Source organism: Pseudomyrmex gracilis, unplaced genomic scaffold, assembly GCF_002006095.1.
Source record: "Pseudomyrmex gracilis isolate BER0280 unplaced genomic scaffold, ASM200609v1 scaffold_58, whole genome shotgun sequence".
Taxonomy (NCBI): domain Eukaryota; kingdom Metazoa; phylum Arthropoda; class Insecta; order Hymenoptera; family Formicidae; genus Pseudomyrmex; species Pseudomyrmex gracilis.
In genome coordinates, this window is record NW_018020642.1 from 141,152 (window position 1) to 153,197 (window position 12,046).

The 12,046-nt window shown below is 38.6% G+C and overlaps 1 protein-coding gene across 1 annotated transcript in view; it reads left to right on the forward strand.

Annotated features, from left to right (window-relative positions):
• The window catches only part of LOC109854026 (arrestin homolog), a 28,947-nt gene that overhangs the window by 5,830 nt on the left and 11,071 nt on the right, over positions 1-12,046 (forward strand). Inside the window, 6 exon segments of the mRNA XM_020426705.1 lie at positions 1,457-1,706; positions 2,099-2,313; positions 10,260-10,313; positions 10,781-10,837; positions 11,356-11,494; positions 11,590-11,736. Of these exon segments, the coding sequence (XP_020282294.1) occupies positions 1,551-1,706; positions 2,099-2,313; positions 10,260-10,313; positions 10,781-10,837; positions 11,356-11,494; positions 11,590-11,736 (768 nt within the window). The 5' untranslated portion in view covers positions 1,457-1,550.

Sequence of the window (12,046 nt, forward strand, 5' to 3'; positions counted from 1 at the left end):
CAGACCCTTTCTCTTTCGCGCTCGTAAATCATCATTCACGGCAATGCAATAAACGCTCACGTGACATTGGCGAGAACGAGAAAAATACTTTCAATATATATGTATATTCAACGCGTCGTTACGACAAACGTAATGAATCACATTTGAGTCGCTTGAGTGTGTGGTTTAAATATCGATTTATTTAAAAATTCGTTTGTTCGTTTTTTTCTCCTATTGCTTCTTAATATAACGAACTCATCTCTCTTTCTCTCTGCTCAAAAGTGATATTGCACGAATTTAATTGCCAACCGCAATCCGGTGACATATTGCAAACCGTTTATCACCGGGATATTATCGAGCGCGCGGGGCTTCTATCAATACGTGGAGATAAGTCACAAAGGGACAGTCACGGGGATTTAAGAGTTTATCGAAACAACAACAGTTAGTGCAGTTCAATTCGCTGATATTGTCTTTTTCCGTTTTTGAATTGACAGTTGTTTTATTATCGTCGTTGTCGTCGTCGTCGTCGCCACGCGCGTTATCTTCGCGATACCGAATGAATCCTTCTCGATATCTGAATACCGCGGTATTCAGACGCTGTCACATAATCGCGCGAGGATCTTTAATCAAGCGTGTCGATTCGCATCGAGAAGACTCTCTTTCTCGCCTTATTATGCGAAAACTTTTGAACAAGAATTGCTATTATTATGATTATTATTACTATTATTATTATGACTATTGTAATTATTGTCATGGCCGTAGGTCGAGTCGCATAAAGCCGTTTTTGAACTTGTTAAACAACGTCATTATAATGGGAGCGACTGCATGTGCGCGGCGAGAGATTTCATTTACATACATTTGAGAACTGTCATTGCGCGTTTTTCATATTTTTCAATAATTTATTTTTTTTTTTTTTTTTTTTTTATCGTCGAACGGATAACATTGCAAATTGAATTTGTAACTGAGCAGGTTATTTGTGCGATTGCTTCGAGAGACAATTTGTTTGCAAGTAATTCGAAACTTTTGTGGAAAAGAGAAAAAGCGCCATCCGGAATCGTATAAATATCAAATTTCGCGTTCTCTCTTCTCCATTAGTATTTAATTTCAATACGAGAGAAAATCATTGGGCGAGAGGAAGAGGAAGAGAGACACTGTGCGTATGTATGTGTGTGTATGAAGAGAAGTCTCGTTACTTGTTGGTTCGTTCGAAAAAAACCTAGACAGAGCTTCCATTAACCTTTCCTAAAAACCGAGAGAAAGCTCTTTGTCAACTTTTTTGTCAAGTTTCAAGTAACGTCGCGCCATTTTATTTTAGTATTTTTATTTTATTTTTATTTTTTTTTTTTTTGCTTAAGTAAAACGATTTCTTTTCACATTTCTCGAACTCTGACGTTAGCCGACATTTACGCAAATGAATTCGAAGACGCACCCGCGTCTTTTGCCAGGTGGAAACCTTTGACACGTGGCCTTTCCGCAGAGTCCCGGATACTTTTGTTTCCCGCCTCCGCAACGCCCCCGTCGAGATCATCGGTAACGTTCTCCGTTTCCCCGAACTCCCTCTTCGGTGGACGATGTCGAAATCGGGCGGGATGTGGTATCGCCTGTTGAACGTTTGCGGCCGCGATAGAAGGGAAGAAGAGACGGCGGCAAACTGCAGTCATATCGCACCGGAAGGTACCGCGAAACCTGAGGACAACGAGCTGCGACAGGAATTGTGTCACAACACGGTAGGGCGCACCGCAACTTCTCCTCGAAAATAAACGAAAAAAAACCGCTGAGAGGGGAGGAGGAAAAATAAGAAATAAACAAATATTTTCGCGCGGTTTCTCACGCAAGTGTCGCGGAAACTTATGCAGAAAAAAAGTGCAAATTACATTCGGGGACGCTTTTTTGCACGAGCGTGGAGAAAAATTTATTACGTCGCAATTAGGGAACTTCATGCGAATACGTAATTAAGATCGTCGTCGCGCGCGGACGCGCGCGTTTATTTGTAGCTTTTTTTTTTCGTGCACGCGGTGTAATTGAATTAATACGTGGGAAGCAATTTTCTTTCAGCAAACGTGCAATTTCGACGACGACGTTTCTCGAATCTTATTTTTTTTCTTTTTGTCTTGCGCAGGCGGAATGCAACGCGAGAGACGGGAAGACAACGGCCAAAGAGGAGAGGAAGCAGGAGGAGAAGGAGGAGGAGGAGAACGCGGACGAGGAAGAGGACGACGACGAGGACGAGGACGAGGATGAGGAATATGATCGTTATAACAAGAATTTGATCAAAGTGGACCAGCAACAACTGATGTTATCCCGATTGCAGCTGAGCAGCACGCAAGCTGACGGGTGAGGCACGCGATCATTTTTCTTGTTGTCCTCGTCTTGTTATCCTCTTCGAGATAAATTGTAAACGACCGACGTTCACCGTCCGACGCAATACGTTTTACAATTTAATGAGACGTATTATCGAATGACAAATTTATCTTTTTCTCTGTTTTTTTGGAAACTTTATAATATTATCTGCGGAATTAAGAGCGGGCCGAGAGATGAAACGCTTGAAGCGACGTCAAAAAAAAAAAAAAAAAGGCGAAAAGAAAAACACTCGGCGCCTCGTTCGCGTTGCGAACTTTTCCGGCGTCAGTTTAACGACAGAACTTTGGGGAAAATAATACCGAGACGAGAGAACGACCCTAACGAGATATAACGCGCTTCGCGCGAAAACACGAGTCTTCGATATGTAACAAATGACGATTCAATCGCATTCTCTGTGTGTGGTAGGGACAAAATCGCGTATATAAACGGAATTACGATATGCGCGTAAACATAGATACGCGCGTTTAATTGTCGAATCGCGGCGCATATATATTGAGACAAACTCGACACAACTATCGACGCAATTTCGTATCGGATGTAGAATGTGTATTATCGACGTCATCGGGGAGGTTGCCATCAATAAATGCGATATCTATTCAGCATTTCCTCCTCCTACACCTCTCGTTAATGCGCGTCGAACGCAACCGACGCGTTAATCTTACGCGTTGCCGATCTAGCGTGACGATGAGCGCCGAAAATGTATGGAAATTTATAGATGCGCGCGCGTAATTCAATTCGAGATTTGGAGAGGTACGTGCATAAATACCGTTGCTAATTGAGCGAGAAAACAGACGTCGAAACTGAGGATTTTCTGACAAAACCAAACAACTGTGCAGTTCTTAATTATAAAACTTACCGCGCAAAATTGTTTAACGCTTTCAAAAAAAAAGAGAATATTATATATATTATATGTAATATTCTATATCTATATATAATACACACACATACGCATATATGTATATGTATATATATATATATACCGTAATCACGTGACCGAAGTCAGTAACACCGCCGCGGTCGCGCGGCCGAGGTCAGTGACTTCACCGCAGTCACGCGACCGAGGTCAGTGACCCCCCCCCCACCAAGGCCGCGCGGCCGAGGTCACTGCCCCGCCAAGGCCGCGCGGCCGAGGTCAGTGACCCCGCCAAAGTCGCGCGGCGGAGGTCAGTGACATTACTGTAGTATGTATATAATATATATAATACAATATAAAGTATAATATTATAAATATATAATAAATTATATGTATAATATGTATTATTTAATGTTATATATAATATAAATTACAGTCACGTTATTTTCACGTGACTTTAGTTACGTTTTTAATTTTCTCTACATATACGACGAACTGTCTCAAAATCGCTTTTCATTATTTACTCTCTCGATCTTACCGATTCGATTCGACTCGATCAACCAATTAACCAATCGGCAACGCGAAAAAGAGGCAACAATAGGTGCGATATATTCGACTCCAAACACGCACTTCTCGTTAATATAGGATACATTTTATATCAGAGCTTTCCTCAAGAGAGAGAGAGAGAGAGAAAGGGGGCTTTTCTTCTTTCATCTTTACTGTCCTCTTGTTACTTTTTCCTCTTTTAAGTATTTATACTTCTTTTATGTATTTTTTATGAATGTTTTTACGTCTATTTGGAATTTCTCGTGCACAAGAGCGATGTCATCAATCATGTAATTCTGCGCATACGTTCCTCTGTGTTTCTTCTCAGAATATAAAATCGGTAAAAAACCGTTGCCGTAAAATTTATACAATTTATCAAAGTTAGAGGTCTTTTTAAATATGTGAGATAAATAAATGCCCCAATGACCGAGCATTTGTTTGAGGGAAACCAATTTTTAAACACGTAAATATTAGAAAATTCCCAGTAGTTTCAAAGATATGTTTTTCAATATATTATTTCCCACGTAATTTTTTCACACGTATAAAATGTGTCACACTTTATCACAAATAAATTTCTTTAAATAAATGCTCAATCACTGAGACAAGAGTTTATTGCCTTGTTATACAGAAAGATGTGATCGTTGCGAAATTTACGCGTGGGTGCGCACTTTTGATACATTCAATTTCTGAGTGGCGAAAATATCTGGAGTATAAAAATATCGAGTTTTTCTGTGTGTGTTGTAATATAACGCGAGGAAAATCTCAATTTATTTTTTATCCTTTCAATCTATATCTTCTGTGTATCGCGTTCATTCTTTCGACATCGGTAATTTTCAACGACCCCGTAATTTCGACGTCTCCATTAAGTTCTTCGCTCCAGTGATAGCACGTCGCTTTCATTCCCGCAATGAACTTTACCAGAACTCTCTCTCTCTCTCTCTCTCTTTCTTTTACGGCGAGTTTATCCACGTTCGCTTTATTTTCTTTGATGCGCGTTCGCCCGCGAGCGTTCAGTTAGTTCTCACTGTTTTGTTGCAAATTACAAACAAATAGCGCGTCGTTACATCGCAACAGAAAAAATTGTCAAGGAACACGCGGAAACGCATCGGAGATTGACGCGCGATGATAAATTCTCTAATATTCCAAGATTCATCATTTGAAACTAAATTTCGGCTAACGATTGAAGTTCTCTGAATGTGCGTGATATACAATGTTTGAGAAAAATTTTTTTGCAAACGATTTTTTCTCGATTAATAGTTTAATATTTACACACAAACATCACCTCTCACGTAAAAGTAGCAAAATAGAATGAAAAGATTCAATGTAAATATTGTACGTATTAAATTAACTGGATATATAAAGACCAGTAAGTAAATAAGTAAATATAAATAAAAAATCAATGTCCGCGGGTATTTATGTATTTACGTGAAATTAAAGTTGTTCGATAAAACGCGGAAAATGACAGAATAAAAGTCTCTCAAGTTTTAGGTAACTTGGGGCTCTTGCGGCGCCTTTATCGCCGAGCTAATGAATTTTCAAAGCCGCCTCGTGTTGCCTTCATTAACCTAAATAATGCAAAAGCGACCGCGCCGCTAATCTTTTCGAGTACGGGAAAGCCTTCACATAAAACGGTAATTGGCACATCCGCGATATTTCAAATTGATTTTCATCAGTCGCTCGTAACATTTCGCTTCAATTCTTGGCAGTGATATTTGAGGAATCCGTTTGCTTGCGAGAACGAAAGAGAGAGAGAGAGAGAGAGAGAGAGAGAGAGAGAGAGAGAGAGAGAGAGAGAGTTAATTGCAATCAGAAATTCATTCCCTTTTACACGCATCAAAATTTCTACCAAAAAAGTCAGCGAACACGTTCCACGAGAGAGAAAGACAGTCGCGATGATTAGTCTCGTAATTGGAGAAGCTGTTTTTTTTTAATTATTTTATCGAGGTTCTCTTCTCTCTTTTATGACTTTGAATGTAAAGAGGATCTCATGATTAAACTGATTAAAGGATCAACCGGGAGGTAAAGACTGATGAAAGCAGGTGTGCTTTCAAGTTAGTGTTTTACTGGAGAGAACGCGTTGTTGTTACGCGGAAAAAAGACTTTAATAAAGCAGAGAGGATTCGATAAGAGCAAATCCCTTGAGAATAATATGTGTGTAAAGTGATTTACAGTTAGAATATCGTAGTCTAAGGTCTCGAACATTTATATCGCGACCGAGAGCTTCACGTGGCAAACCGTAATTCGATAATTCGCGCGAGGATAACGATTCGAGTTAAAATCAAACAACAAAATTACTATTTACACATTCCGTAAACAATCGTTTGATTTTTATCATAATGAAAAGCGAGAGAAGATGAAAGTAAAAACGTCTGTCGCACGGTGATATAAAACTATTTTATTATTTTCTTAAATAAATCTCAAGTTTATTTTCCATTGTTTTTATTTTATTTTTTATTTTTTAAAGAATTCCACTGTACAGATGTCACCTTTGTTTTTTTTTGTTCGCTTATGCTTTGTAGAACAGGATCTCTCTCGTTTACGGAAATGTAATAATAATAACGTTTTTACATCTGTCGTAAAAATATCTTTTGTGCAAATGAGTTTTTGAACGAAATCTTCTTACGGCTAAGTGTTTGGAAAAAATTAATTAAAAAAAAAAAAAAAAAAAAAATTAACTCTTTGATGCACGCTTTTTTTTATCAGGACGGAAAATCGATCAATTAGCCGAGATTCGTTCGGAAGAGGAAATGAAAATTAGATAACACACGCTCGCAAACGGCAGAAAATCATTGTGCGGTCAGCTGAACAAATATCACCGTGATATCGCCGTGCGTAATGTGTGCAGCAAGATTATCGATGACACATACATATATACGTGTGTGTGTGTGTGTATCTATCTATCTATATATATATGTATATATATATACATATATATCTCGACGATTTTAAAACGTGCATTACTCTCGATTCACGGAACGAGAAAGAGAGCTTCCCGTTGCGTTCCCATCGCCGAGTTTATCGATTCGCCCGTTACGATTGCACGTCATTTCGACGACGTGGAACGTTGAATTCTCACCGCGCGACGGCGTATCGACAATGTTAACTTATACGTGACTGTACAAATGTGACGCGTATAACTTTATGCGTTCGTTGAGTCTATCAAACAGAAGAAGGAAAAGCTCAGCGGAGCGATCGAGCTTTAACGATCGCACAAACGCTCGCGCGAACGCGTCCCACACTTTCTTTAATTCGAAAATCTTCTTGTTTAGGTGAAACACAAAAAAGTAAAAAACACATATATATACTCAAATCGTATATAATTGTATATATTTTATTTTATGTAAATATATTTTATTCAATATAAGTAAAATAAATAAATTAAACACACGAGCCACCGTTATTGAATCTTGTGCGACAAGTTTTATTTTTTATTTTTTCTCTAAACTTTATTTTTCACAAAGGGAGAGATGGACGTTTCAATCTTGCAATCGTATGATCTCCCTTATCACAAATGCAATAATCAAACATATAAAATCAATAAAAAAAAAAAAAAGAAATCTGTAGGTCGGATAATGCCGAGTCGATAAAACCATGTCTTTATAGGCGTCGGGAGAAGTAAAAATCACGTAAGAACTCATCGTAAACCCGAGGGCGTCAATTGTCAAGAAATAACAATAAGATTCTAAAGACGTCGACAATATAATGCGGAAGACCATTTCCTCAAGTAGTACGACGGTGTCGATGTCTTGACAATTGCATCGTGTCTTGTAGCGAGTTATTGTGAACTTTATTCTTCTTGACGCCTCAAGACACGATTTTATCGACTCGACATTATCTGACCTACAATATTTTATTGATTTTGCATGTTTGTACGTTTGTATTTAAGGCATATCGTGTGTGTGTATGTTTGTTAAGAAAAAGATTCTAGAAGGATCGAAACGTCTTTCTCTTCAAAGAAAAGTAAAGTCCAAAGAAGAAATTTTCACGAAACGTCTGAGATTCGGACTTTAATTAGCTCTTTTATTTATTTTGTTTATTCACGTGCGTTAATTGATTATATTCGACAAATTAAAACCAACTCGTCCGCTCGTGTGCGTTTCACAAAATCTGAGTAGCTATTACGCGTTTTTTTGATCAAAAATTTCTCATCTGTTCTTTGCTGTCGCACACACAATAGGAAGAACAATTGAAACGCGATATTATTTCAATTGTTCGAATCGATTCTGAAAAAAAAAAAATTACAATAATAGCCACCCGGAATTGCAACTTCTCGCGAGCGTTTGCGCGCGAGAACTGTCGTTCGCGAAATAACGAAATGTTACAGTAGATTTGTTAAAAAGATCGTGAAATGGAAATCCCCGGGATGAAAACGGAAAATTATGTTTTCAATGTGATAAGCAAAGGGAGATACGGGAGATGGGAAGTCGTTATCATTACACGGGGGTGTGACAAAGCACACAAGAGCGGCGTCTCGGGTCTGAAGATTCGCATCGGCGACGACCGAGGATCACGAGCGGCACTTGAACCGGAAACTTTATTCGTTTCGAAGCTTGAATGCGACGCGATATAACGCGGTTATTTCATCGTCGTTTGAATGAACGCACACACACACACACACACATACCAGAGTCAGTCGAGCATCAACAAAATACATCAAAGAGTACAGCAGTAAATGCGATAACAAGTTAAAACATCGGTCGCTCGATTGCGTTATTCGATATATCAGAATCGCGAGAAACGAACGACTGACTCTTTCCGTTTGAACTTTCGGCCGCGTGCAAAATGCATTTTTTATTTCCCGATTTGCACACACGCAGGTCGCGACACAGTTCGCAACACGGCTTTTGGACCTTGGCCTCCGCCAACGTTTCTCGCGCCTCGCCGTCGTTGGTTTTTGCGCTCGTTCGTCGGTGAGTTGTTGTTTTTTTTTTTGCGAGATCAGTAAATTGCGAAAGATTTCTGGAAATTCGCGTGATGAAAAAGCGGTACTCTCTTTCTAAAACGTTCCACGAATGGCGATGCGGTTCTCCGCTGCTGTATTTTTATTTTTTATTTTTTTAACGTGACGGTATATTAAACGTGTACTTGTTTGTCGTAGGTACGTACGTAAATCAGAAATATATGCGGCCGAGGTATCATTTGTGTGCGGCGGAATTTTTATCCGCATTGTTTATATCCGCCGATAAAAATCGAAAGGTCACCGAGCGTGCGACTGTAATTCTAATTCCGTCGACTCTTTCTCTCTCTCTCTCTCTCTCTCTCTCTCTCTCTCTCGGTTTCAATCCCTCCCGTTTTTCAATGTGTGTGTGTTCTCGTCGCAAAGTTGTCGTAAATTTCGCTCGAATTTTTATCTACGCTGTACGGATAACACTTCACTCTTAATTATTACATATTTTAACGCAGATACTCTTTGAAATCGAATGAAGCTCTCCGTAGAATTGAATCCAATTAACTTATCGGGGAGGGGGAGGGGGACGAGAAGCAAAGGTTAATGAGGATTTTATTTTTATTTCTTTACATGCACGCGCGCGCGAAGAAAACTCTCCTGGCAGAAAAAGATCGAAGGCCAAGGTACATTTATTTTCGCGTTGAATTCGATCGCGTCGCGTTATCGCCCGCCACATCCGGTCTTTCTTGGCACGGTTGCTGCGCGCATTACGAGCACCGCGTGTTTTCGTCAACGGCGATAAAAAAAAAAAACAAAAAATTAAAAAACTTGCGACGCCGTCCGCTTTGATTTCGAAAGGTGGTACGGTATCGGACACACGCGAAGTGTTCGCGTTTGTGCATTTCATCTCGCGAAACTCTCTCGCGCACGCAAAACGTCGACCGATAAAGGTCGGAAAGTGCGAACCTGACGCTTCCTAATAATCTCGATTTGCGAAACCTGGAAATTCGAGAGAAACGCGAGAACGATTGCGTTTCGCGCGATTGTTGATATTGTTCCAGTTGCATTCAGTTTCGGAAAGTGCGATTGAGAAAGTTGAAACTCAACCGGGTAACTCAATTACGCACACGGGCGCGAACGCAATTGTGCCGTGCGTATATATGGTATTCCGATTCGAAATTTGCGAAATATTAACTTAAAACCGCGCGAGAGTATATTATCTGTATATCTTGTAATTATATATTGCTGAGGATTTTTGTAATTGTACGTGCAATAATAATATTTGCAGCACATATTATAACAAACGTATACTAGAATAAAATAAGATTTGAGTTAAAAAATTCTAATATGGGTTAAAAAGTTCTAATATATACTCGTTAATTAAGTAAATAATTACTTTACAAACATATTAATATATATATTAAAACATTTGTAACTTTAATTAATTAATTAATTAATACATGTTAAAATTTTTTAACTTAGCTTAAACAACATTTCATCCAATTCCACTATGTGTGCGTTTATAGTTATAATTTATTTATTTACGGGAAACATTTTTATGAAAAAAAATACAGAAATAATGTATCAAAACCTGCATTAAAAAAATCCGTTCTATTATTTTTTGTATTTCAGACAACCTAGTACAAGTTCAATTCACATGTCGGAATCTCCTTGCAAAGATCAGAGGTAATGTTTAAAATAAAAAAAAAAATATTTTTATCAAATTAATCTTATAATCTTCAACTGTTAAACGCGTTTAAGAAGATATAAACTACATTTTTTTTTTATTTCAAAGTCAAAGTATTGATTTTAAATGTGAAGAATTGCGCGAGCTGACCAGATGTATGGCGTAAAATTTCATTAGAGCACGTTGTGACAATTTGCGCCGTTGATAGCTTCAACGAAATTAGCGAGTTAACGAGGAAAAGTTTAACGCGCGACGAAAATTTAAAACGGTTATTACCGAGTCATTATGTTTACGATCATCAAGCAAATGAAAAACCTGAATGAATGAATGAAAATTCGTTTGAGAAATCCTTGACCCGATTACATTCTGAAACGTATCTCTTTATAAAGAAACAGCTCAACGGTTTGTGTATACGAGATATCTGTTTATTATTATAAATAATTCTGCTTGCTCTTTTTTTTCTCAGACAAGCGGACAGCACGAGCTCGGTTCGCGTTTCGGAATCTCCGTTTAAAGAGCAGAGGTAATATTTATCTAAATAATATTATTTTCATCGTTAAGCAAGTTAAAGAAGATAACAAACGACTTTTATTCTCAAGTCCTCGTTTTTGAATGAGGAAAAGAGAAAACGCAAACTGGATCAAAGCTTCATCGAGCGTACAATTTCATTAAGACCGCGATCATTTTCGTTCCGGTTTATTGTTGTGTGTAAAATAAAGTTTAGTTTAAACTTATAGAAGAAAATTTACCGCCGCGCAAACTTAAACTGTGTTCGACGCAAATTATCACGGTCAACGCGTGAGAGAAAAGGTGGGGAGGGAGAAAAACCTCTAAATAATTAAACTCCCCACGCGAGAGAGAAATCCATGACCTGATTTATACCAGATGCACCTTTATCTGCGGACAACTTGATGATGATAAAAAAAAAAAAAAAAAAAAAAAAAAAAAAAAAAAAAAAAGAGTATTATCGGATTTGCGCGATCGCGGATCTAATGTGCTTGAGAAAAAAAAAGTTTCTAATATGAAATATTGTTCGCTCAGCAGGGTGTACAAGAAATCTTCGCCAAACAACAAGATGACACTTTATCTCGTTAACAGAGACCTTGTCGTCTGTGATCCAGGCCAAATTGACAAACTTCAGGGTGTTATTCTGGTCCATCCCGAATACAAGGAGAAAAAAGTAAGGAGCAATATGAGATTGCAAATTGATGTTTGTGCTTCTTGTAAACAAAAAAAAATTTGATGAAAGATTGCATTTCGTAACTGTGCGCGCAGGTGTACGGTCAGGTGACGCTGACCTTCCGCTACGGGCGAGAAGACGAGGAGGTGATGGGTCTGAAATTTTGCAACGAAGCGGTTCTGTGCCTGTCCCAACTTTATCCGCCTCACCGAGAAGCTGATCACGATATTATTCCGTTGCAGGTACGCGCGACGAATGCATTTCAATAGAATCGCAATTGGAGCGTATCAATTTATTCCCAACGAATTAATTCGCGTTTCGACAACGATAATAATTAATAATAATTAACAATTAATTGCGTTTGCTTGTTAATTTGCTGTGAAAAACTGTTGCAAAAACTTTGACTTTTCGACATAAACTATACACGCGAGCAAAATGTTTACGAGAGTCGAATTTCGAAAACGACGACGACGACGACGACGACGATTAGAGAAGAGAACGATTTCGCAAAGTCGCAGCGCGCGCTGCGACGCGATTTGGAGCGTGTGCTAT